At 34.6% G+C, this 26,715-nt stretch overlaps 1 protein-coding gene across 1 annotated transcript; it reads right to left on the bottom strand.

Annotated features, from left to right (window-relative positions):
- Positions 1 to 84: 84 nt before the first annotated feature.
- On the bottom strand, positions 85 to 26,422 carry LOC120633527 (probable GPI-anchored adhesin-like protein PGA55). The gene is made up of 18 exons (XM_039903758.1): positions 26,212 to 26,422; positions 25,071 to 25,182; positions 24,086 to 24,201; positions 22,688 to 22,758; positions 21,083 to 22,609; positions 20,290 to 20,353; positions 18,271 to 18,381; positions 17,261 to 17,391; positions 17,024 to 17,093; positions 15,572 to 15,679; positions 12,860 to 12,930; positions 11,665 to 11,756; positions 10,882 to 11,053; positions 8,849 to 8,969; positions 7,955 to 8,118; positions 6,253 to 6,448; positions 1,383 to 2,926; positions 85 to 493 (listed from the first exon to the last, which is right to left on the bottom strand). The coding sequence occupies exons 1-18, from the start codon at positions 26,217 to 26,219 to the stop codon at positions 123 to 125; spliced, it is 5,049 nt and encodes a 1,682-aa protein (XP_039759692.1). The 5' UTR covers positions 26,220 to 26,422; the 3' UTR covers positions 85 to 122.
- Between the last annotated feature and the right edge of the window lie 293 nt (positions 26,423 to 26,715).

Genomic DNA, 26,715 nt, shown 5'->3' with positions numbered 1-26,715 from the left:
TATTTCATTGGAGCTAATTAACAGAAATCACATTTCATTTAATTTAATATTTAATTATACATTCAAAATAAACAGCATCAACTAATTAATTAATTACTATCAAACTATAAAAATATTATTCTTTAAATAAATATACTTGGTGAATTTAAACGATCTCTCGTATTAGTATCATCACAAAATTTCTTGCTGTCTCCATTTTCTCTGGATATTTCTGTTATAGTAGAAAGGTCAGGAATTGCGCACGTTACTGGAAAGATTTGCTCCAAATTTGCGCCGCACCCAAAGGTTTTCGAATTTTTATTAAAACAATTGGTATTAGACGATTCGTCCTCAGAAAAAAGGTACCATCTTTTGTTTTGGACTGGTTCTTCTGGCACTTCGTCAGATAAATCATCTGTAATAATACTTGTGGGCGAAGACTGTGTTCCGAGGGGTGTGTGGTAGACTGTGGTGGACTCGCTGTTTACCTGCCTAGGTTCTGCAAAATCAAATTCTGTAAAAGAAAAACTTATTGTTCAAAAGAAAAAAAAAAGGAAACCACATTGACATAGGCCTCTTTTGAGCAGCGCCAAACCTATCTATTATTACACCTACTCGATGTCTACCACTTTCCGGGAGTCGTTGCACCACCTACCGCCCTACACTCCTATTGCAATCAGGGTCTTCACTCGAGGGCCTTATTTTCCAACGCCTTCCGACAAACGTGACCAGCCCACTGCAGGTTCAACATGTTAACACTAAGAGCTATATCGGTTACTTTGGTTATTTGGAAAGTAGCTACATTCCGAACTTTGTACCTCAGAGAAATAAATAAATAAATATAAAAATATACCACGACAATACGCACATCGCCATCTAGTCTCAAAGTAACCGTAGCTTGTGTAATTTGTACTAAGATAGCTGATGAATATTTTTTAATGAATATGATATACATACACTTATTATATACAGGTAAGTACCCAGACACTAAAAGAAATTTATGCTCATCACACAAACATTTTCCGGCTGTGAGAATCGAAACCATGGCCTTGGAATCAGAAAGCAGGGACGCTGCCCACTGTTTTTGTTCACCCAAATTCCAAACTTACATAGGTCTTTCCTTAGCATGCTGAGTGACTTAAAGCTCATAGCTTATCGTAGGTCATGGCACTGATTGAAGATAGCAAAGAACGCGGAACGTATATATACGTTACTATAGATATATATATCGATAGTAACTAAATTGTCAACGACTCCTCGAAATGTTTTAATTCTGTTAATATATGGCAACTTTTGAGTAAACAAAAATAAAGCTGTACCTTTAAAATTGTCAACGACTCCTCGAAATGTTTTAATTCTGTTAATATATGGCAACTTTTGAGTAAACAAAAATAAAGCTGTACCTTTAATAACGTCGGACCCGTCTTGAGCATCACTACTGAATAGTTCTTGCGTTAGGTTTCCCACTGTGCTATGTCGTACAATTATATCAGAATGAGCAGAATTTGTATCTAGCGATATAATCGAACTGGCGGAATTGTCTATAATTTTAACACTGTCCCCCATACATTCGTGTGCATTTAGACAAGTATCGGAATGGTTATGAATAAGGTCGACACTGTCATTTAAACCGTGCAGTTTTATATCCGATTCAGTGTGATTTATGCCACTATCAGTAAAGTCAACCATGTCGCTCTGTTTAGAAGAGGTATCTTGCGTCTTAGCTTTTGGTTTAAGTATTTTTACTTTAATAATGTCCTTCTTATTTCTTCTTCTTGTAGTGATAAATTGTGCCGTTTCCGTTGGGGTAATTATCGCACCGGCCTCGTGATCAGATATTAGTATAACAGGTGGACATGATTGGCGGCCATGCCTACAAGATTCTATATGTTCTTCCACAAGACAAGGCTCGGTATCCGGAATTGTTGGCTCACGTATGCGTTGACGTTTACGAGGCGTGGAGCTACGTTTCCTAGAGTTATCCTTTTTAGGTTCAGTTTTATCTTTAACGTCTAAATCTTCCGTTTTCTTTTTAACTGTATCCTTATTTTTAAATCTTTTCTTAGTGCTTTCTAAAAGTAAATCTTTGAGCTTAACATTCAAAGATTCAGACAAACTAGGATCGCCTATGTTAACTGTAGTTATTTGGTTTAGTAACGACTCTGATACGGCGGGGATGGTTTTAGAAACATTCAGGTTGTAATGATATGCTTTACCATCGTGGCTACTTTTCTCAATACCACACTCTTGTTCCATTAAAGGCATGGTTACATCCACATCTGGTGTCATAAGTCCGTTTAACATTATCTGATCTGGAGAATCAATGGCTTCTGCTTTATCGTCAAAAGGAAAATCATCCAGATCCATACTACTCAACATAGTCTTACTAATCGAGATATTTTCAACTATAGACAAAACAGGAGACGTGGGCAAAGAGACGTTACTTGAATTTTCATTATCAGTATTAACTTGGGTCAATTCTAACGCATTTTCTTTATTATCTAAATCAATGTTATCACTTGCGGCAATTGCTTCAAAAGCTTCTTTATTTTGGTCAAAATCTTTAGACGCAAGACTGGTCTCTTCAATTCTTTGCAACTTTGTGGTATTTTTAGTGTGAGATGGATCATTGTTCATGAGTAATCGATATGATTCTGATTTGTATATTTCAGATGTTATGGTCGAATTTTGAAAAGTCATTGACTCTATGCGAGCAGTTTGAAATGAATTACTAGATTCGGTGGTAATATCATCAGTAATATTGTGATTGGTTCTTTGTTGCAAACGTGTTGTGGAGTGCCGTTTAGTATGAGTCGAAAAAGATAAGCATGTTTTACTCCCTCCATTAATACATATAGGTGAAGGACAGAATTCTGAGACAGGGTATTCTTGCGTTGTTTCTATGGTTTGAAGTACATTTCCAGACGAAGACACCAAATTTGTTGCGCTATAGTAAATAAAAAAAAAAGATATATAACAATTGAAAATACGTGCAGTGCAAAAAACGCAGAAGCTAAAGTGCAATTAATTCTAGCAACAAGCGTCATGTACAAAGGATGGAAGCAGGCACAATATATACATAAAAAAAAACTCATCATAAATATGATATATACATAGATAAAATAGATCATTACATTTAATGGAGATATATAATAAATTAATTTGAATTATAATTAATAATTATATGGGTAAGAAACAATTAACTCTAAGTGGTGTTAAATAAAAAACATTTCAATATTTATACATTTATTTATAGTACCTGCTCCCATATGCATCGTGGAATAAACTTATAATTGATTTTGCTTCTTTAACTACTGCATTGATATAATAAAAACCTTAAAATTTCATGGGGTACAAAGTGGCATTCAATGGAAAGTCATAACAAGAAAATCTCGCAATAGTAATTTGAAGAGACATTTTGTTAATGGTAAAATTGATAGGTTCCCCTGTTGAAAGAAATTGTGCGTTCGTGACAGGTCGTGATTAAAGGCATGCTGTAATTCTAAAGTGGCGTTGCATTTCTATAAAAATATATTTTTATTGACTGTTTTCCCTACTAGACAATCATGATTTATCAGATCAGTTTAGCACATTTATCAGTAAAATATCATCATAACAACTAAGGTACTGTTTATTTTATTATTTTTGCGCTAAATTGAATGATAAATAAATGAGAACCCAATAATTTTTAATTTATACTAAGCTGCTACAATGTTATAGAAATTGTACAACATTTGACATCTGGAACAACATTCTTTCAGCAGCTGGACTTAGATTAAATTATTTACTCTACCTTGTTTATGACTTACAAAAATCTCGCTTATTAGTTAAATAATTGCAAAGAACGAATAGAATGTTATGTGGCTATATATTATACTATTGTATATAAAGAGTTTTGTACAAAGGTGACTATATAAATTAAATTTAGAAAATCCTTATCAATAGATTTGTTATTTTTTTATTGTAAATATAATATATTAACAAAGTAAAAGTAAAATAATAGTTAAAAGGGAACTTGATACGCTGATAAATTTCTCAATTAACTTTAAATTCATTTGTCTGTTTTGAATATAACCATTATTTTGTAAAATTATTTTAAAATGGGTTAAAAATGTCTCACACTGAAATCACTCAAATCAAATTAAATCTGACAAGTTATATGCGTTTTGGATGACATACAAAATTGTTTCGTTAAAAACGTATATAGCTTTTTATAATAAAATTAATTTACCAAGTTCATTTTCTTTTTTAAAAACTGTGTACGACAAATACTTACACTTTGAACATTATTGTGTTAAAATACAATTAAATTATATAAATAAAATATTGTAAACGTAGAAATGCCTGTTTAGGTATTAAAATTATGCACATAGGAAATAATACATTCAAATATTTTCATCTTTGAAACTAGTTGTTGAAAAACGATTTTGGAGTTTTTGTATATAAACAAATATGTATCTTTATTGTAAAATATTATACCTAGATAGAGCAAATGAACCCGTTGTTATATGAGGTCCGGGCATTCTCAGTGGTGTTGACATCTTTACTGCATAAAAATGCATTTTGTGACTTATTAAGACCTCTGAATATAGAGTCTGAATTGCATGATTGCAATGATAACATTGAGCTAACACAGACTAAGCACTTTTTATAAAATAAATTGATATCACCCTTAGCCAATTCAAATATATTTATGATTTCTTAAATATAGGTCATGGATCCATGCAACTGGGTCGAAATATCGACAAATCCAAAAATATCGTGGTATGTAACCGTTGAACTATATTTAAGAAATGTTGATTAACCACGAAAATCTTAGTTTAAAATCTTTAATAATTACGATGATTCCTTTACGTGCTGGAAATCTTGCAGTAAGTATTATTGAGCCTTTTTTTTTGTAAAACTGGATTATTGAATTCTTAAAATTCTAAAAAGAAAGAGTTTAATTTTTTAACTTAATTGAGTTTACCGTAGATAAGATAACGTTCCAGGGTTACGCGTGGAATTCGTGACACTTACCTTCTTAGTATTTCTGGTGTATTTCATAAGATGAATTGATGCGAAATAATGAGCTCGCTCTACTCTCTACTATAATTTATGTCTGTTTTAGTATTGCTTACATTACGTAATCAAAAATTAACTTTACATTTATAAATATCCGCCCGTATTTCTCATTTGTTTGTGTATATATTCTACTCTTTTTTATTTACAATAATTTCTAAGTATCTATTTGGTAAAGTTTTTGCCACTAATCTTACGGACCCGATTGGCGGAGAAGTTTTTTGTGTAAGTGCGGCCATGATACACTTTGGGTCAAACATCCAGTGAATTTACTTTAGAGGGATCAGTGCTTGTAGATGTTTAGGCTTATTAAAAGGTCTTGTAATTTTTCAAGGGTTCATTTTCAATTATCTGGTGAGTTTCTACACTCATTATGCTTTGTGATAGTTTGATTTTAATCAGCATAAACAACTGATTCATTTGCAAGTCTTAAAAACTCGTTCCACAAACATACAACTACAACACACAAGTTACATTTAGAATATTTGGATCATTTCCGAATGAATGTGAACGTGAACCTTACAATAGAAATATACATCGTTCTCACTTAAACATATTAACAGCTGTCGAATGTGGAAGAAGTGGTAGCAAAAAAAGTGGTAGAAATATTAGTATTAGATGGGCAGACTGTATTTTAAATGTACACAACTGCCGCCGAGTTTCTTTTATATTCGCCGGGTTATTAACAGAAGGAAATTCATTATGAAACTCTGAATATTAAATATATATTCTTTCGTGTTAGTGATTTTTATTAATGGTGAGAGATTGTGCAACCTAAAGTGAAGAGCGCTTGCCTGGAAAATTTTATAATATCCACGAAACAAGTTGAAAACTATTTCCTATAGAAATGCTATGTTATTGGCTGATAAAAATGGGTGTAGGAGATGAGACATCTTGAAGATTTATATACAATTTCTTATAAATGAAAGTCAGCTGCTAACTGATAGTCTATAGTTGAAGATGTCATAAAAGGTTTTATGAGTAACATTTACATAGTAGTAAAGAAAGGAGTTAAGGGCAGTAGTAAAAGAAGGGAGAAGTTATCAAGGACTAGTAATGCTTAATTTTCCAAGTAGTAGCTAACAAAAAATCCTTTGATTTCATTTAACATTTTGTCAACAACATTTTATGAACTCCACTTGATCAAATTCGTCGGCAGATAATACATTTATTATGAACGATACTTAATACAAAATAGAATCTACTCACTACCTTTTACTTTTTCTTTGCTGCGTATTTTTGGCCACTTTTGATTGGGCTTTGTTTGCATAAGACTTCCTAGAGGGGAATTTGTATCTGACTTCTTCGTCTTGCTTTGTAGCTGTCTTGTCTTGGGATATTCTTGACGTACTCCTCCTTGTTCGTATATAAGTTTGATTAGCTTCCGAAGACGAAGTTTGATTTGTTTCTGTAAAGATATTTTGCAAGAAGTTATTTGTTTCAAACAAAATAATGGTTTTGAAGAATGGATAAGATGAAAGATATTGATACTTATCCATTCTTCTTAGATTGGGTAAGATGGCTCACTAAACAGGTACAAGGAATTGTGCCAAGTAAGGCAAAGATGAATTCAAAACTATAATTTGGGGTTATTCAAGGGGCGGATAAAACACTTTCTTAATATCTAACATCACGGGTATGGCGACTTTTATTCGTTGTACAACAGTGACCCAGGTAATCTGTTATGTCTGTATGTTCATTGACAATATAAATAAAAATAGTTTGGTGGATTCTAGCATCTTATATTGAGTGTCACCGGTGGGTTGGCGGCGTCAATTCAATCAATTGCGTCCATTTAATGCAGCAGAAAAGAATATCCGAATAGGTACTAAAATTGATCAGGCGCTTTTTTTTTTTACGACATGTTTAGTAAATTTCATTTATTTTGAACTAGCCACCCTCCCCGGCTTTGCATGGGTGCAATGTATGTAAGTTTGGTCATTTGAGGTCAAGTGTTCTTCGGAAGTTTGAATGTCGATACAGCCATCCCGCCCTGCCCCACTTTTTAAATCTCCGATATGCTTTTAAGGACATGAAATGCACAACGTTACTCATTTATTTAATTCGATAAGTAATAATACTGTATTGTGTAAAAAAGTTTTGTAAATAGCGCATTATTAAAAAAAGTTAAAAGTTTATTTAATAATAAACAAATAAATGTGTTTATAAAATAATTTGATAAAAATGGATATTGTGGGTCTATCTCGTAGGGACAGACAGCGTTTGCAATGTAAGCGCAAAAAAGTTTTTATTTACGACTATTGGAAACCTCTACAATTATCCGTATTTCTCTGCTATATTATGAATGTATTGTACATGTAAGACTTCCTCTTGTATAACTTTATCTTTAAAAAAAAAAGTTTAGACATCTAAGCATATACAACGTGTAACAGAATTACGAATTAATACTGAAGAATGCATAAGTATATTTCATATGGAAACACCCTGTAAAAATATGAAATCAAAAGAGCACATTTATTTTTCCTTACAAACGAATTCAAAACACTCAATGTGCTTACTTAATATGACGACCCTATTGAAGATAAAAGACCGACACGCGCGTAGTACCTACGCTACGCGACGCATGTGATACGCAATTTTGCATGTGATATTAGGGCTGTATCTGATTTCTTTCAGAAAACCTATAGCAGTGGTTTACTCAAAAACTATTAGGTTTTCGGTGCCACAGATAAGTCTCAGTGACAGTACATAATGTACCTCTAAAGCCTGTAAAGTATTAATTCGGTTTTCATTTATACTTTGTATAGGGACTGGCTATACAGAGTATAAGAAAAGACTCTAGTTTTATATTATGTTATCACTACATCATATAAAACAGAGTGGTTAAGCTAAGAGTTACTTTAGATCGGATAGATTACTTTAGATAATCTTAAGGTATATAATGTATACATACCTGATAATGAATTTGTAGACGCTCTAGTTCTACGTGTCTTCGTTGTTATATCTTCCGCTGCTGAGGCCTTTTCGGCTGTTTCGTTTGCTTTAGCTTCGACGTCTAGTTTAGCCCTCTTTGCTATACTAGATGACGCGGACGGCGATTTTATCTGCCTGCCTTTACTGTAATATCCAAAAATGTTCATTAACAAGTGCAGTGTTCTTATCTATTGCCTGAAGACAATCTCTCTTTTTTTTAGTAATAATTGACGGTTAAACCGGATGGCGCACCGGATGGTAATTGGATTACCATCGCATTATCGATAACGGAGCAAAACTTCGCAGGGCATACAAGGTGCTGCCCCGTGTCTCACACGTATTACGTATTTATTTTGACGGCCGACTGGCGCTGTGGACAGCGACCCTGCTTTCAAGGTCTAAGGTTTAGAGTCCAAGGTTCGATGTGTGTATATATCATCCTGAAGCTTAGGTGTTAAGCCTGAGCCTGACATTACACCGGCAACCACGCCCTTCAAACCGGAACACAGCAATGCTGCTTAGCGGCACAAATAACCATAGTGGTAGACCCGGACGAGCTCTGTCACAAAAAGATCTACTACTACTAAAAACCACTACGCAATCTGATGGAAAATTAGTATCATTTTCTAATGAATGAATGATTAAATGAAATGAATGAATGAAATACACTTTATTGTACACCAAATTAAAAAAATACACAATTAAAGTAAAGGAGAAAAGTTACAATAGGCGGCCTTATTGCTTAAAAGCGATCTCTAACTAAATGTAGTTTTAGAACTACGATTAAAAGAAAAAGAAAAATGTGATGTATAGCTCACTCATTAAGTGACTTTTAATGGAAATTTGATAAAAAAAATTGAATTAGTGTAGTTACCGTTTTGTAACATTGAGCTCAAGCTCCGCAGGATTTTCTGCAGCAATATTCTCTTGTTTGTAGTATTTTTCGATTTCTTGTGCAATTTCAATTTCCCTCTGGTTTACTTTTTGTACTATTTCTGAAAAGAATATGTAACATTAAAAGATTGGTTTTTTTCACGTATGTTATAACGTGAAATCGTCATATCAAACCATTACCGACCCACTACAGGACACGGGACCCACTCCTCCCACTCACTCCCACAATGAGTAAGGTGTTAAGGCCGTAGTCCACCACGCTGGCCTAGTGCGGATTGGTGGACTCCACACACTTTTAAGAACGTTATGGAGAACTCTCAGGTAAAAAGGTTTCATAACGATATTTTCCTTCACCGTTGAAGCAAGTGATATATCTATATGCACTACAAATATTGACTGAAGTCTCCAATAGTTAGTTGATATACGACACAAAACTGGTTGCATGGAGGGACGTTATAATATATAGATTTATAGTTAAGTTTTAGGTTGTAAACGGCACTTGTAATTGTAGTGCATATCAGTCCATGTTTTTGTGTGTGTGTGCTATGTTTAAAAATGTGTAATGTGTTAGTGCTCTTAATAAATAAAATAAATAAGTAAAGTCTTCAGTCAAAAGTATCTTTATCAAAGTAGGTTTTTAAGTGATAGTTTTTTTTGTAATATTTCATTTAAAAATTATTTATTGTAAAGTCACATTTAAGGATTCTCCGGTTCCGGAGCGAAACGTGCGTAGAAGGTACACTGCCGAAGATCTGTTTGGTGTGGAGTATAAAGACTGAAGAAATTATAAATATCACCGTACAGACAGTGGCGTTCCTAGGGTTTTGAATTTGAGCAAGCCCAGTTACCTAAACGACAAATTTAACTCGTCATGATCTCTAAGTAACCATTCTTGTTGTGCTAAATGACAAACCATATCAACAAATCTTTGAAAAACACTACGGTTAGGGTCAGCACGCGAATTATGATAAAAAACTTCTATGCAATGTTTGCCAAAATTAAAAAGTAATCATAGTAATTGTGTTTCTTTGAGTTCGGCTCTCTTTAATTCTTATGATGACTGGTAATTTATGTCGTAACTAGCCGCGTTCCAACCATTATTTTCATTAGAAAAAAAATATGCAAAAATTTACCTGTTGTTCGCCAATTATTTTTTGATTTCGCCACAGAAACAATTTGCACACAAATTGAGCTCATATTTAACAATATTTACTATAATTATTAAGAAAACAAACCAGTAAAATGCACTATTCAACTCAAAAAAACAATAATAAACTCCTAAGTAGTTACTAATCAATAATAATGAATCTGTCAAGTGTCAACTAGTTGTAACGCAAACAATAACACGCGTGAAGTTGTTTCAACTCGCTCGCTGGTCATCTTCAACTTCAACTTCAACTGGCATTTGATCTCCATACTAAATTATTAAATAATCTAGATTGTCTCTGCTAAATACATTGAAATTTCTATGAGAGAGAGCAGTAAAATAAAAGCCAATATAAGCAAATGAGTGTGAGCGAGACAAAGCGGGGGCGTACGAAGACACGCGAAGGGCGCGATAGTGACAGTTCGGCGCGGCGCCGCGCCTTTCGACTGTTTGGTACCACAGAGTCTACCTGCCAGAGTAACGTAGTGCTTGCAGTAAAGTAGTCAAAGAGTATATACATTATTAAGCAAAAGTTAAACCATTGTATTTATATCCTCATTGCTATCAAGTTTTAATTATTTTGTTAATTTCATTTCGGAATAGTCGAGATATATTTAAAAGAGATATTTATTGTAACGCAAGCCCGGCTTTTCGGCTTGTATGGTAGTACCGCCACTGCGTACAGATACAGTTGTTGCTTTTCGTGAAGTATAGCAAATTAAGCTTAATTTTCATGAGATATATCATTAGTTACGGTATTTCTCCCTAGGACAAGTTCTGACACAAAAACTTCAACCGCTACTTAAAATAATAAGAGAAGAATTTCACACACAGTGGAATTTTACATGTTTAAAGATTATTTATACCATCAGTTGGAGTCGATTTCCCACTTTCCACCAGGGGTTCACCTGCAGGTGATTCCTCTTTTTTGGAGCTCGAACTGCTTATTGATATGGTTTCCGATTCCTTTTGGAACAGCTGTGCAACATGGTCCAGTACGGGGTTGAGTTGTGACCAGTGACCTTCTAGTTCCACCTCCTAAAAAAAATATGGTTAAATGACAGTGCGAAAGCTGTAGCCAACCTTGTAAATTAAGTTAGCTGCGATATATCTAAACTTATAATACAATTAAGTTTTTTTGTTTGTTTGTATGAAGCTGTTTAATCTCCACCAACTAGATAGCAGTAAATTCAAAGTAAAAGTCAAAAATATCTTTATTGATGTATATTTTGATGCGTACATTACATGAAAATTAAACGGGAACATATTCGTAAACTCAAAACTAAAGCTACGAGGGTTCCGAACGCGTCCTGGTCTAAGAAGAAGCCCACAACAAACTTAGCCGGATGTTTTTTTTTCTTGTTAACACCATCTCCTCTATTACACCTAAGCTGACTTTACAATGAAGATGAGAAGATGTTGTCTTAACAATTATTCATTGTAAAGTCAACATCTTCTGAGGATGCTCCGGTTTTGGAACGAAACGTGCGTAGAGGGTACATTGCCAAACATCTGTTTGGTGTGGAGTATAAGGATTGAAGAAATTATAAAATACACCATACAGATTCTCCTGCTTTTCGAGGAGTATAGAAAATTAAGCTTAATTTTCATAAAGTTTTTCTTAGTCATGCTTCTTTAAGAAAACTTACCTGATTTTTTTTTATAAACTTAATTCTAACAGTTTTCCTCTGTTGTTCTGGATTTGGGTTTGCTGCTTGAACTTGAACAGCAGGTATGGTTACTGTAAAAAAAGATCACTTTTGTCTCACGATTACAAATGTAATGCTCTCTAGCTCGTAACTTATTGTAAAGTAATGAATATATAAATATTTTAATACTATATGTGTATTTATGTATATATATAAATATATTTATTTATATATATTATTACATTTATTTATATATATATATGATTTATCTATATATAATGTAGTATTAGTAGTTTTTAAAATAAATGTTGCACTATCCCGTTTTCCGTACTAAACATGCTTCATCAACCAAAGGTTGTCTGGAGGAGATCGCTTCGAGCGATAAGGCCGCCTTTGCGCATATATATTTATTTACCTTTTGTTTTGTTCAATTTGTTTTTTTTTCTGTATGTGCAATAAAGACTTTCTATCTATCTATCTATTTATTATTTATTTTATGTAATTATATGTGTAGAATTGCAATTTCCCCTGTCTCTCATTGCCTTATTCCATTAGTAAAGGTAGCCTGGAAGAGATCACTTTTAGTGATTTTTCACTTTTATGCCTTTTGCACATAATTATGTTCAAGTAAGTGTTCCTTTGTGTGTTTCCTATATTATGCAATAAAGTTGTTGTTTGAATAAATGACTGCAAGCAATCATACTAATAATATCCCTAGAAAAGATAAAAACGGCCCTTTTCGAGGCCACGTTACAATCTTTTCAGTTTCTCTACTATGACGTCGAAACAAACATTTTATCTTAAAAATTAAAAACTTTTATTTCCAGATAGTGAAATATTATTCCTATTAACACCTAACATAATTAAGCATATCGATCGTACCTATCCCGTATCAGACAGACAAACAGACGCGGCGGGGTACTTTGTATAATAATATGTAAAGATTTTCAACAAATGGTTAGTAGGGTAGGATGATATTCGGAATGCTTTCTTACATTTAAACCAGACAGCATTTGAGATGCGCAGCATTTAAAAGGAATATAAGGCCCAGCAAACAAGAACAAAATTTTATCTTCTCCCACAGTTTTATCAACTCTCAGAGCTTTGGCGCCCGGGTGGAAATAATAGCTATAGGCGCTAGCCGTGCAGTGATTGTAATATTATGATAATAACATACATAATAAATAAATAATACCTGAATCAGTTTTGGTTTCCACTTGGTTATTAGTGTCCTCTTGTCTTGAATGTGCACTGCTTTTACTAGTTCTAGAAAGTAAACGCAAATATTATTTTTTCGAGTTCTGCCTCATAAGTGCGTTGCGTTGCGTTGCGTAGTATTCCTTTTACCTAAGCATGTAGTCAATGAAAAATTTTGAATGGCAATATGCTCCATATGACTAAAATATAGGTTGCAAGTATGTGAAGTCTGTATATGTCGGCGTGAAGGTGTTCTACACCTCATTTACCGGCGTCAAAATAATTAAGATTTATTAATTAACTTCTTTTAAACGGTTTCAATCACAAACTAAGCCTTTACTGACAATCATGTGTTAAAACTCACAACATAATTTTGTAAACACAATTAGTCGGTGTCAACAAGTTTTTACAACAGATGATTGTACAAGCATGCTTTGGTATAAGTACCGGTGGCCGATATCTCGCAGGGGATTATTACTCGAGACGTCGGACCGTTCGGACGTCTGAAAGTATTCGTAATAAAAACAGAAAACAACAAGTTGTGGTTTTAATAGTGATGGACGGAAATATTGAAGTTAGTGACGTCAGTATCGCTGACGTCACTCTTTCTAAAAACAGCTCGGAGGCTCTTAAGCCGTCATCAGAAGTGGGATCGGCTGCTGCTTCATCAGGTCGATCATTAGATGTGACGCAGCAAAACGATGCTAGCAGCAAAACCCAAAGTGAAGTGCCTTATCAAACTATGGGTGCGTTTCCGCCTCAGTTCTTCATGCAAATGATGCAGATGATGCACACGATGTCAGAACGGTTATGCGCTCCGCTTGCTGAATCAAAAATCAGGATTAAGGACATATACCTACCATCATTTGACCCAGACACCAACGTTGGAATACGCGAATGGTGCCAGCATATAGACAAAGCAATCGAAGCATACAAAATCAATGACTTTGACATCCGAATGAAAGTATGCAGTCTGTTGAAAGGACGTGCAAAAATGTGGGTGGATGACTGGATGGTGACCACGTCCACATGGGATGAATTGCGTAAGAACCTTATCACTACGTTCGAACCAGAAAACAGATATTCCCGTGACATTCTCCGATTTAGAGAACATGTTTATGACTCATCCAAAGACATAGCTGAATTTTTATCACGTGCCTGGGTCCTCTGGAGAAGAGTCACCAAAGATAAGCTTGAAAATGAACATGCGGTTGAAGCTGTAATTGGTTGCATCAATGATGAACGACTTCGAATTGAACTTTTGAATGCAAGAGCAACCACAGTACCTGAACTTATTTCGATTGTATCGTCCATACGGAAGAAGCGTCCACAACAAAGTTCACATCAAGAACCACCTAACAAACGTGCACGTGTTTCGGATAGCATACCATCAGCATCCAGTTGTCGTATATGCAAGAGGACAAATCATGCTACTAGCGACTGCAGGTACAAGGCAAAAGAAACTAAGCCAGAAGCGGGAGAAAAGAATCCTAAGCCTGTAGGTGTGGTCATATGCACGTACTGCAAAAAACCAGGTCATACCTATGATGTATGCTACAGACGAGAACGTTCACTGACCTCAAACGTTCACTGACCTCGAACGTGAACTGTGTCGCAGGGAATAACCTGGCTCCTCAACCTGATAATCAGGAAACCGTGTCGGCGTGAGATGACGAGTCGCCTACCGATCCCGGTTCATTAACTTCAGGAGAGGAATTGCTGGAACAACCCACTCAAGAAGCAACCACGCAACATGTAACAGAATAAAAAGGTGACTTCGTAACTGTTCTATAACCCAAATCCTTTGTGACTCACTACTCCAACATCCCATCCCACGAGATCTACTAATACATCCAAGATGGGTATCCTCGAGGATGATTTCTACGAGAATATCTTCGAGATCCCCGAGTAATCTACGAGGTTAAAAACTACGATTATATCCACGAGATCTACTAGTTAATCCACGAGTTAATCCACGAGTTAATCCACGAGTTAATCCAAGAATTAATCCACGAGTTAGTCCACGAGTTCTGCGAGGTCACACTAACCAAATCCTAACATCAAAGATGTGCTGCTTTGATTGACTAAGCATCATTGGATGCATACAGATACCAAACTCAAAGAGAAATTCATCATTGTTTCAGAACTAATATCAATCGTCAGGCTGGTGCAGAGCGCGCACCGCCTGTCAGAATGGCCGTGTCGGCGTGAAGGTGTTCTACACCTCATTTACCGGCGTCAAAATAATTAAGATTTATTAATTAACTTCTTTTAAACGGTTTCAATCACAAACTAAGCCTTTACTGACAATCATGTGTTAAAACTCACAACATAATTTTGTAAACACAATTAGTCGGTGTCAACAAGTTTTTACAACAGATGATTGTACAAGCATGCTTTGGTATAAGTACCGGTGGCCGATATCTCGCAGGGGATTATTACTCGAGACGTCGGACCGTTCGGACGTCTGAAAATATTCGTAATAAAAACAGAAAACAACAAGTTGTGGTTTTAATCGTGATGGACGGAAATATCGCTGACGTCACTCTTTCTAAAAACAGCTCGGAGGCTCTTAAGCCGTCATATATGTTGCGAAAGAATGAAATAAATATTTTTTTTAATGACGTGTCACATTGAAGCGTGAAACATTTTGTACAGTAGGCGTGCATAGCTACAATGCGTTGTACACATTAATAAAAAAAAAACTTACGGTGTCGTTGTTGGCTGCACTGGCGAAACTCGGCTGGAATCTTCTTGTTTGCTGCTGGATTCCCCTACTTTGGAGCTGGGTTTATCCACTTTAGCGTCATTCAGCATCCTGTACATAAAATATTTATTATTCAAGGTCATTTGGAAACGGGGTCCTAGGGACTATGCTTCTAAAAGGTAAGACTAATCCTCAATTTTGAGAAATTATTTTTTATGCCTGTTTTGTTTTTTTTTATTATTCCATTACAGTTAGCCCTCAAATGCAACCTCACCTGGTGGTAAGTGACGATGCTGTCAAGATGGTAACAGATTAACTGTTCGGTGTATGGCAGTTAGGAGTTATATTAAAGCCATACTTACAAGCGGCATCGTACAGGAACGCTAAATTGCTTAAAAGCAAGTATTTGTCGGTAGTGTTAACTAGCCACGGCCGATGCCTCCCACCAGACAAGACCAGGGAATATGAAGAAATAGCAAATTCCGAAATTGCCCCTGCCTGGGATCGAACCCGGGACCTCCGCTGCGCCGGGATGTTGCCAAAAAATCATCGTTCAAGTAATAAAGTCAATCAATACTTTATTTAAATTGTGCGTTAAAATCTACTTATATATATTATGTTTGTTATATATTTATATAAATTGTGTATATTTTATATTTATATATTACGTATATTTATTTCAATTATATATGTATTTGTATCTTTACATTTTGGTATTTATGTATATCTATCAACAATCTTGGCTTTATCCCGTTCTCTTGCTGTAATTCCTACCTACAAAGGTTGCCTATAAGAGATTGCTTGCAGCAATAAGGCCGCCTTTGCATGTCTACATTGTGTACTGTATACTCCTTACTGTTTCTTTCTCTGTATGTTATACTTGCAATAAAGTGTTTCTTCTTCTTCTTCTTAAATACATGACACTGAACATAGATAAAAACGGAAGTCGTTTAAAATTGACGACCACCCACCCCCGTGCCTCGGAGAACACGCTAAGTCGATTTTTAATACAAACATGTAATAATAATTTTAAAAGCCCGCCAACCCTCATTTTTGCCGCGTGGTGCCCCTTCGCTCCAGCATGGACAGGAGACAATTATCTCCCCGGGTAAAGGATAAAAATGTATCTTCTCCCACAGCTTTATCAACTCTCAGAGCACTAGGGCAAAAGTGGAAATAATATCCAAATAATGTATGTGTAATAAACGGGGGTAAACTTCTCCTATTCCATGTTAACGTGCTGATGGTATGAAGAGCTTAGTAGAGGCACCACGCGGCAAAAATGTGGGTTGGCGGGTTAGGGGATATATCTTTTATCTCCAAGCCCTCCTGATGAGAATGAACAGTGAATAATCAGTATTTGTAAAAAAATGCTGCCCTTTTCCAATTTAACATCAACAACTATAAAAGGTAAGAAGGGGTAATTTCTTTTTATACTAATGTAATTCATATTACTTTGTTAGTTCATCAGTCTTCTTCTTTTCCTCCACATATTTCATTTTCCAGAATGTCTCTTCTACATCATCTGAAACAATTGAAGATATATTATTATTAACTTTTTGCGGCGTTAAAATATTCTTTAAATAAATAAAATATTCGGCGTTATCATTCTAACATAAAGATAATATTTAAATAAATTTCTGTACTATTTCACCACAAAATTTGGTGGTACACATTTGCGATATTTCTTACCTTCTTGCGTGTAAGTAACATAGTTTTTAACTAGTTTTCCTTTCTGAACAACAGGGTATACTTTTCTCCCGTACATCACAAACAGTCCACCTTCCTCTTCTAGTGACAGAATTCGCGCTGATCTGGGCTTCCTAAAAAACAAATAATGATAAACAAAACTTAATTTAATCTTATCTTTTATTATTGCAGTTTTGTTTTAATTCCGCCCTCGACTGGCGGTAAGCGATGATGCAGTCCAACAGCCAATATGCGTACCATATTGGATAGTAGCAGGCGTTACTTTGCGGAAATCCACAATACAAATCGTATGAAGCTGGTGATATTCAGTAATTAAATGGTTACAACACTAGTATAAAAAAAAAAAAGACTGAGAACGTAACTGTTTTCGAAAGGTTTCGTAACAATTATAAATTGCATGTTACTATAAACTAAGCGCAAAAAGAATACTCACGATATATTCCTTCATATTATTAAACGTGCCAAAAAAAATTACGTAGTTTTAAAATACTGTATGTAATGAATTTTTATTTCATTGTTTCTTTCAGTTTCGTTCCAAGTTACATTCTATGGTCTTGCACAAATGTCAAAACGGGCCTATTACATTTTTATGACAATAGTAATACAGAGAAAGCTGCTGTCAGTTCTCCGTTGTATACCCTTAGTCGCCTCGTACAAAACCCAAGGGAAGAGGGGTGGTGGCAATTAAATTCTGATCTGCCGTCAACACACGGCGGCAGGGGAAAAAATTATATCCCCCGATTATATTCCCTAACAAGGGATATAATTGACGTGTCCGCCTGCTAACCTTCAATGGAACATTGAATAGGAGGAGTTCACTCCCGTTTATTATTTGGATATTATTTTCACCTGTGAGCCAGTGCTCTGAGAGCTGATAAAGCTGTGGGAGATGATAATTTTTTATCCTTTCCCCGGGTATATAAATGTCTCCTGCCCATATGCTAGCCGTGCAGCACGAAAAGTTCTACTGTGCTCTAATGTAATAAACTCACAGGTATTTCCTGGTACGTCTCTTCATGGAGCAATGCCGCTGCGGCACGATCATTTCAGAGCCGGTGTCAGAAGTCCATTCGCTGGATTCAGTGCTCATGTTGCCGTAATTACTGTAAAACCAAATAAATGCCGGAGATTAACCAAACATAGCTCGGAAAACGAGACGTTGGAACCCGTAAACGCAGCGTTGATCGACCATTTTTTCTCGGATTGTTTGTAGCTGATTGTTTGAACCCTGATGATTTTAACAGCGTAACGCGGGCTTGTCGGCGAGCCTAGGATTGAGGCTCTGGGAGTTTAAACCCTAGGGCTCGATGAAGCGAGGAGAATGTCTGAGGGCGCCTCATGTGGAGCGACGATTGATGTGACGGGGTTTCGGCCGGTGTAAGTTTGCACTCCTTCGAGGCCGTGTTGTGAGTTTATGTCCGGATGACGTCAGAAGTTAGGGACCTCCTCTTCACCGGCGAAGACGCTGCACATAGGTTGACTGTATGTCCTGACACTTAAGACACATTACCAATAGTAATCTGATCGTCAGGGTCGTAAAGGATATGTTTAGGTCTTCTGCTGTTGAGCGTGGCGCTAGATGAGTTAGGTTAGTAAATAGATGATGTAACTATGAGAGGTTTGGGATGACGGATGGACTTCTCGAAGTAAATTTTCGTTGTTGAAGTATTGAGCGATAGTGGGGAGTTTTGAGATATCTGTGGAGATCGACGTTGTGATCGAACCACGGGCACCCGGTAGCGTTGCGCATGAGCATTTGAAAAGTCTAGAATCTCTTATATGCGAAGGTCGAGAGAAGCGCGAAAGCAAAGATAGCATATGACCTAATAGGGCGGACACAAACCCAACCCAAACCTTATCGAAAGCTTTGCCTACGTCAAAGGATACTGCTCCTGTTAGCAAGGAGTGTATTTTTTCAGAGACCTTTGGATATGTGTTCCGTGAGGCGGTGCACTTGGGGGACGCAAGACCGAAATTGCTCGTCGTTGAGAAACTTTATTATCTCATAAACTGTTGCTAAGAAGTTGAGTAGACTAATCGGCAGGTTTTAGCCTACCCCAACGAGGTGGACAGACAATTAGCCCACTGCAAAGAGCCGCTGGACACAAGCGGCACAAAACCGTGAACGTCTATCGATCGATATGGTGATGATGATGAAATACAGGCTGGTCATTTCAATCAAAGAGCTCAAAGTTAGGATATTCATTTGACTACTTCAGACTAAAATGGCGAGCGCTGTGTTTATAATTTCCAATTCTGGTCTAGTCTAATGTATGGTTTCGACGAGAAATAGTTACCACCTTCCCGACAAAGACTTGCTGCCAATCGATTTAGCGTTCCGGTACAATGTCACCGAAACCGATCATTATGGATTTAATTCATATAATTCACATACTACGGCAACGCACACATCGCCATCTAGCCCCAAAGTAAGCGTAGCTTGTGTTATGGGTACTGAGATGACTGATGAATATTTTTATGAATAATATACATAAATACTTATAATATACTAGCTGTTGCCCGTGACTTCGTCTGCGTTTGATTTTGTTTTTAAAGTATTCAGTATCGCTAAGCCTTAAATGAGCATAGTTGGATATATATATATATATATATATATATATATATATAACATGTGACTGTCAATTAATTATAGACAAATAATTTGCAATAAAATAAAATTGTGACTTTACTTAAAGATCTAAGCTATCCTATCTCTTAAGTTGGACCAGACTGCTCACGGTGTGCCAATTTAATTTAAAATCGGTTCAGTAGTTTAGGAGTCCATCGCGGACAAACATCGTGACAGGAGATTTATATATATTAAGATATATAAGCATTCATGCTCATCACACAAACATTTTCCAGTTGTGGGAATCGAACCCACGGCCTTTGATTCAGAAAGCAGGGTCGCTACAAACTGCGCTAATCGGCCTTCCAAACGGTTTAATAAAGCTGCCATACTCCTTAAGTCCTAAAATGAAATTATTGTAACATAAGTAAAAGGCACTTACAATGTATGAGATTGCGATGTGGTACGATTGCGGTAGCCTGCACCTTTAACTGGTTTTTTGCCACCTGTGTAGAATGATAAATATTAATAGAGAGTTCATACCCCATTACCTCTTGTATAAGCCACCATTTATTGTAATAAACAACATGCATTGAAAACCACGGATCGATTACTAAAAGGCCCATTCGACCAATCTGCATGCGTATAATATGAGAAGCGTATATCCCTGCATGCTATGAGAAGCATATATCCTTCAGCCATTGAAAAAATGTGTTCCTGACAGTTTATTATCAATTGAATAGCATTGACTTTATATTTTTATTTTGAATGTCTGCAATATAATAATTTTTATGCGCCAAAGATAACATCAAATAAATAAAAAACAAAATAAATTTGTGAGTTCATTTGTAGATATATATTAATCTACAATAGCAATCTATAATTTTTCTAAAAAACTAATATTCTTTTAAAGTGATGCATCTATAAATTTTAAATCAATCCATCAACTAGTTTATGAGTTTTGCAAACGGTAAAATATTATAGAAGCTGATTTTTTTATGTATATATGTTTACATATAAATATTAAAATAAAATATATTAATTATTATGATATAAACACGATGTGGATTCAATATTAAGGTACTTGGGATAAGTTTTTGAATTTTCAGTCTAAGCATCAGTAGCGCAAATTATTGTGGAACTTCAATGTAGAAAATTAAAGAAATTAGAGCACAATGTTACAATGAACTACCCCCCTTTCCCCAAAATTATATTGCCTAATATAATATACTTACCACTGGCAAATCCCAACATATGATCTAAGGCTCTTTCTCTTTTCTGTAGCTTTATATGTCTTTTTTTACCTAATACCACTGGATCATCACCATATTCGCTGGAAGACCTAGATTTTGAACGAGTTTGAATAGCCTTATTACTGATATGATGCTTATTTGTTTGACAAGTAGTAGATTTGGCTTTGGCATCTTCCTGTCCATTTTTATCACTTACTTCGTAATTTTTATAAATACTCTTCATATTTTTAGCATTTTTGTTAACATTATCATCATTGAATTTCTTTGTATCATCTACTTTCTTATTTTTATCACTCATCTTTTCACCCTTTCGGTCACTCTGCTTATGTTTATCTTCTGATATATTTTTTTCATCTTCTAGGTTTTCAACTTTATTGTCTCTCATCTGAGTTCTGCGTCCTTTTTTATTTTTGTCATGTTCCATGTTGCTTGTGTCAGAATCAGTATATTTTTCGGTTGAAAATTGTTCATCATATAAGCTTACATTTTTTAAACAAGGATTTTCGATTTCAGCGGCATTTTTCGTTATATTGTTTTGTGAATTATCCACAGCTTGTTCTTCTTGGGTTGGCGTATTTTCAGATTTTTCATTGACCATATTCAAAGAGGTTGCGTTTGTGACGTCAGGTGGAGCTTGTTTAAGAGTTGAAAACTCTGATTTCTTAAAAACGAACCCTTTAGTTGAATTGGATTTTTCAGTATCTGATATAGATTTCATTTTAGACAGTTTCCTTTTCACACTCTTCGGTTCGGGATCCTGAGAACTAGCCCTTTTACGACCATTTTGTAGATTATGTTTATCTGGTATTTTTTTTAAATTTTCGTCAAAGGCTTCTTGATTTCCAGGTAAGAGGGTATCAGCAATGTTGACAGAATTATTCTGGGTTACTCCCGACAGACTTTTTATGTTGTCCCTTATAGAAATTTCTACTTTAGAGCTATCGTTTTCAATAGTTGTGTCATTTAATTCAGTCATTAAAGCCGAGGATTTTTCAATTTCAACTTCCGATTCCTTAGTATCCGAAGGGTCCTTTGCTTGTTCTTTTGCATTATGTGCTTGAGTGTGATCAGGGTCAGAAGTTTTAGCCAGTATTTGGTTTGTCTTCCCACGTATGTAATTACCCTCTGAATCAGAAATTTCAACTGTAGAATTATCTTCATTTTTATCAGTTGTATTTTCTGATTCAACAATTTGCATTTGAGGTTCACGTTCTTCATCATCTGTCACAAAATCATCAATAACACTTTGTATCATAGGTGTTAGTGGTTCTGAATATGTTATAAGTTCTCTCATAGATTTAGTAGGTTGCATTTCATTTGTGCCCTCAACTTCATCAACTGGGGACTGCAAATCTTTTCTTATTTCCTCTGCATTTTCATAACAATTTTCTAACACAAGTGTTTCTGTGGATGCTCTGGCATTTGACAGTTTATGGTCCTCACCTGCAGTTTTTACTTCATTTTTTCCATTACTCGTCCCAGGTATATCTGCATCTTTTTCAATATCACCTAAAAATTTTATTAAATACTTATAAGTATGAATATTCTTTATTTTTAATGAAGAAGAAAATAAATGACTTTACTTACCATCTGTATCTGAATTTTGACTAGATGAGCGAATTTGCAGTTTGTTATTTAGTCTCACTTCAATGTCATGTCTAAAAACCAAATAAATAGTTACTAGATAAAGCTGTTAGTAAATTAGAAGTGTAATTTATATACTTATGAGCTTTTCCAGGGAAAGAAACAGTACATTTACATATAAGAATAATGTTGTAAACCAATGGAGTGTCCACAACATAGATATACATTAAAACAAAAATTACCCACAAAATGCTTAGGAATCAAATACCAAGCAAAAAACCCACAAAATGCTTAGGAATCAAATACCAAGCAAAAATTAAACAACTAAAAAAAACTTTAAAGAGATTATATGAATCATTTTCCTAAAGGTAATATAGCTACTTTTAATTTTATTTGTATTTATCAAATCTATCAACAGTCCCAGACTGGCACTTATTTTTTTTTTTTTTTTAATTTATTTATCAAATAAAACAATTACATTAAAATGGTTAGTATAAAAGCACCAACAAAAAAACCGCAGAGGTTTGTCCTCGGTGCCTATCTGCAACAATTACCTTAGGTGTTAATTAGAAGAATAAAAACAGCTGTGGGAAAAACATACTACTACATTGTAGAACGATAGGAACTAAGTAAGCCTGTAAATTTTAATTTTTAATAGTAAGTACCAAAATAAATGAATATAAACTATACAAGATACAAAAGAGTCAGCCAACTAACTTTGCTAAAAAGTATTCTTTGAGTTTATGCTTAATGTTTTTAATATTTACAATTTGGATCAACGTTGAAGGTTGTTCATTCATTAATGTTACTTAGCAGTATACAAGTAGACTTTTTGAATGCATGATACGTTGTAGAGGTTATTTGTCATCAACCCTAAGCCATTAGTTTTAAAAATAAATGAAGTTTGCCACTAATGCATCTTGACTTGTAGCTGTGATAGTTCAGGGGTAAGTACTTTTGCTACACTTCGTGGGGTGTTTTTTAAGCAATTAAAATATCACTTGCTTCAACAGTGAAGAAAAACATAGTGAGGAAACCTGCACACCTGAGAGTTCTCCATAATATTCTCAAAGGTGTGAAGGCAACTAGTCGCACACTAAGCCAGCGCTGTAGTGGGCCGGTTAATGGGTTGATATGATGATGATGATGATGACATCTTGACTGTATTAATCATAGTAAATATTAGCATTCTCTGCCCATAGACATACCAAATTTTGGGGGCTTTTAACATAATTGCTATTTTTAGCGTGTCATGTCTTAGGTTTATTGTATTTTTACTATTTTGTCATTCCTTCTGCAGGTCTAATATATCTTTTAGAATAACGTAGACAATCTACAATGCGGTCTGTTAAGTATAAAACACAATAATGTCTAAAACAAAATTTAAATGATATGACTTACCCTTGTTGAAAACTAGATATCTGAGTAAGAGTCAACTTGTAATAGGGATTGTGAATATCAGGCAGTATGCGCTTTAGAAATGTTTCCTTTAAACTCTGCCATGTTCTATTGGTTACCTAAAATTTATAAATATAGTTTTAACAACACTTAATATTTTACAATCAAATAAATTTGTGATAATTGTATTTTGTCAAGGATTTTAAATTAAAAACAGGCCCACAAAGCTAATTAACAATAGAATATTTCAATTAAGTTATTAGTAAAAGCTGTCCATATTACGGGTCAGGGTCAAGTGGCCAAAACAAATGGAAGGAAATGTACCAAGAATGCCACAGGTAGCAGAAACTGACCCGGATGTGACGCACCTTTCAGCTACCTGTACATTTATTAACATCATGCAAAAAATTTGTCTATCTTATGACATGGAATTTCAAAAAAATCCTGAAGTTTGTTTTTTATTATTTTAATTGTAACCCTAACCTATTTTCCATATCAATATCAATATACCATGAAATATAACAAACTTTCCTGGGCATAAACCCCAAAGGAATATATAAATTAATAATTTTATCTTATAAAAATATTTTTTTTATAGGCATAGGCTGCCTATTCCCAAGATATTGAGATATCTTCTTACTAGTTTTAATTACAATCCATTCAGCCTTTCACTCATGATAAGACAGCACTCACTGTTACTTTTACATTAGTAATATTATTATGAACTATTATAATAATAACACAAGATGTGGCAAATTATCAAATACATAATAATGAGTTGTAAATATAAGAATCGCAAGTTCCACATCTGAGGCAGCAATGTTGAAGATTAGGGAAACAAAACGTCACCAAAGATACCATCACTTGAGTGACTCCAATCAACAAAGTAAAAAGTAAGAAAAATAATTGGGAATATTACAAATGTTTTGTTAATTTGGTTATTGAAAAGGCATCTATACGCAACTAAATAAAGATTTGTCATACTTACTTTGGAACTTGCTAAGTTCATCCACATCTTTCTCCCTTTGATATCACCATATGCTCGGTGCTCAGTCAAGTACTCCACAATAGCTTTCATCTCCTTCATAGTATATGATTTCCTGTAACACGGACCACAGTTTAATTTGCATTCAAAAGGCATGAACTCTTCCCTCCAATTTTGAAATAGTTCTAGAAGTACATATATATATGTATATATTTACTACATATATATAAATATATATAAATAAATTACTATATATATATATATAAATAAATATATATATATATATGTAGTAAATATATATATATATATTTACTACTACAGCAATACACACATCGCCATCTAGTCCCAAAGTAAGCATTGCTTGTGTGATGGGTACTAAGATATCTGGTGAATAATTTTTTTATGAATAATATGAATAAATACTTATAATATATAGATAAACACCGAGACACTGAAAAACATTCATGTTCATCACACAAATATTGCCCCGTTGTGGGAATCGAACCCACAGCCTTGGACTCAGAAAGTTGCTGCCCACTGCGCCAATCGGCCGTCAAGAATGAACATGAAACTAAATAAAGTAAAAAAAAAAACTAATATGTAGATGTTATAATTTTTTAATTCTGTATCACTTAATAATTTCCTTAATATTGATTAATTCAATTGTATAATACATGATACACAAAATCCTTTGAATTAAAATATTACCACAACTACACAAACATAATTCGTCATAACTCCAAAAACTATTCATTCTACATACAATATTCATTAAATACAGCATTGCATGCATTTAATTATTATAGTGTTTTTACTAGACTGCCACATTGGCATAGGCCTCCTCTAGGAATATTATAAGTGTATGACAATTCCAATTGCAACCAATAACATTCCCTTGCCTTAGGAGCGGATTTGATTTACTTCATGCACTTTTAAAATTGACCTATAAAAAAGAATTGGTTTTTTCGCTCGCCAAAGTACAAAATTTTTGTGGGTAAGTAAGAAAAAAACTAAAAAGGAGTATCTAAGATCTAATTATGATGCAGCAATCTCTAAAATTTTTAAGTCATAAACTATTAACGATCCATTCAACTTTGAATAAACAAAATAATAAAACATGATCTTATTTATGTAGTAAACTTACCCCGACATTTTGGTGGGCAATCCAGTGCCGCTTTTTGCAATGTTTAATTAGTTTTCAGTATTATGAAATAAGTAATACTCATCGTGTTTAAATGCACTTTTGTTAGCTTAATCCGGTTTTATTTCAGTGTCTCCAACTAATAAATCTTATTTTGGTAAATCATTTGTGATTAGAAAAGCCGACAGCCACAAAACAGCTATCACAGATTAAGAGTTACCACAAATATGTTCACAGAATATTACTGCAAGGATTTTTTTTTAAATTTTTTTTTACGGCCATGTATTCAATTCTTTTAAGGCCCACTGCAAGGAATGTTTTACGTGCACCGCTATAAATAGACAATAGGTCCTGCACAAGGGTTCAGAAATAAAAACGCAATGAAATGCATTATTATAAACTCATTTTCCTTATGGGCTCGGTAGGCTGTCAGAAAGAAACACTACGAGAAAACTACTACAAGGATTTTTTCGTAATTATGCTACTACTGCTACTGCTTCCTATCAT

Source organism: Pararge aegeria, chromosome 21 (genome assembly GCF_905163445.1).
Source record: "Pararge aegeria chromosome 21, ilParAegt1.1, whole genome shotgun sequence".
NCBI lineage: Eukaryota > Metazoa > Arthropoda > Insecta > Lepidoptera > Nymphalidae > Pararge > Pararge aegeria.
The sequence above is the reverse complement of the archived record's forward strand: the minus strand, read 5'-3'. Positions and strand labels throughout refer to the sequence as shown.

Coding starts and splice junctions, on each gene's coding strand:
- LOC120633527 (XM_039903758.1), bottom strand. Junction 17,094..17,260: donor TGTTACTTACACGCAAGAAG/GTAAGAAATATC, acceptor CAATTGTTTCAG/ATGATGTAGAAGAGACATTC. Junction 2,927..6,252: donor CAGCAAAGAAAAAGTAAAAG/GTAGTGAGTAGA, acceptor TATTTACTATAG/CGCAACAAATTTGGTGTCTT.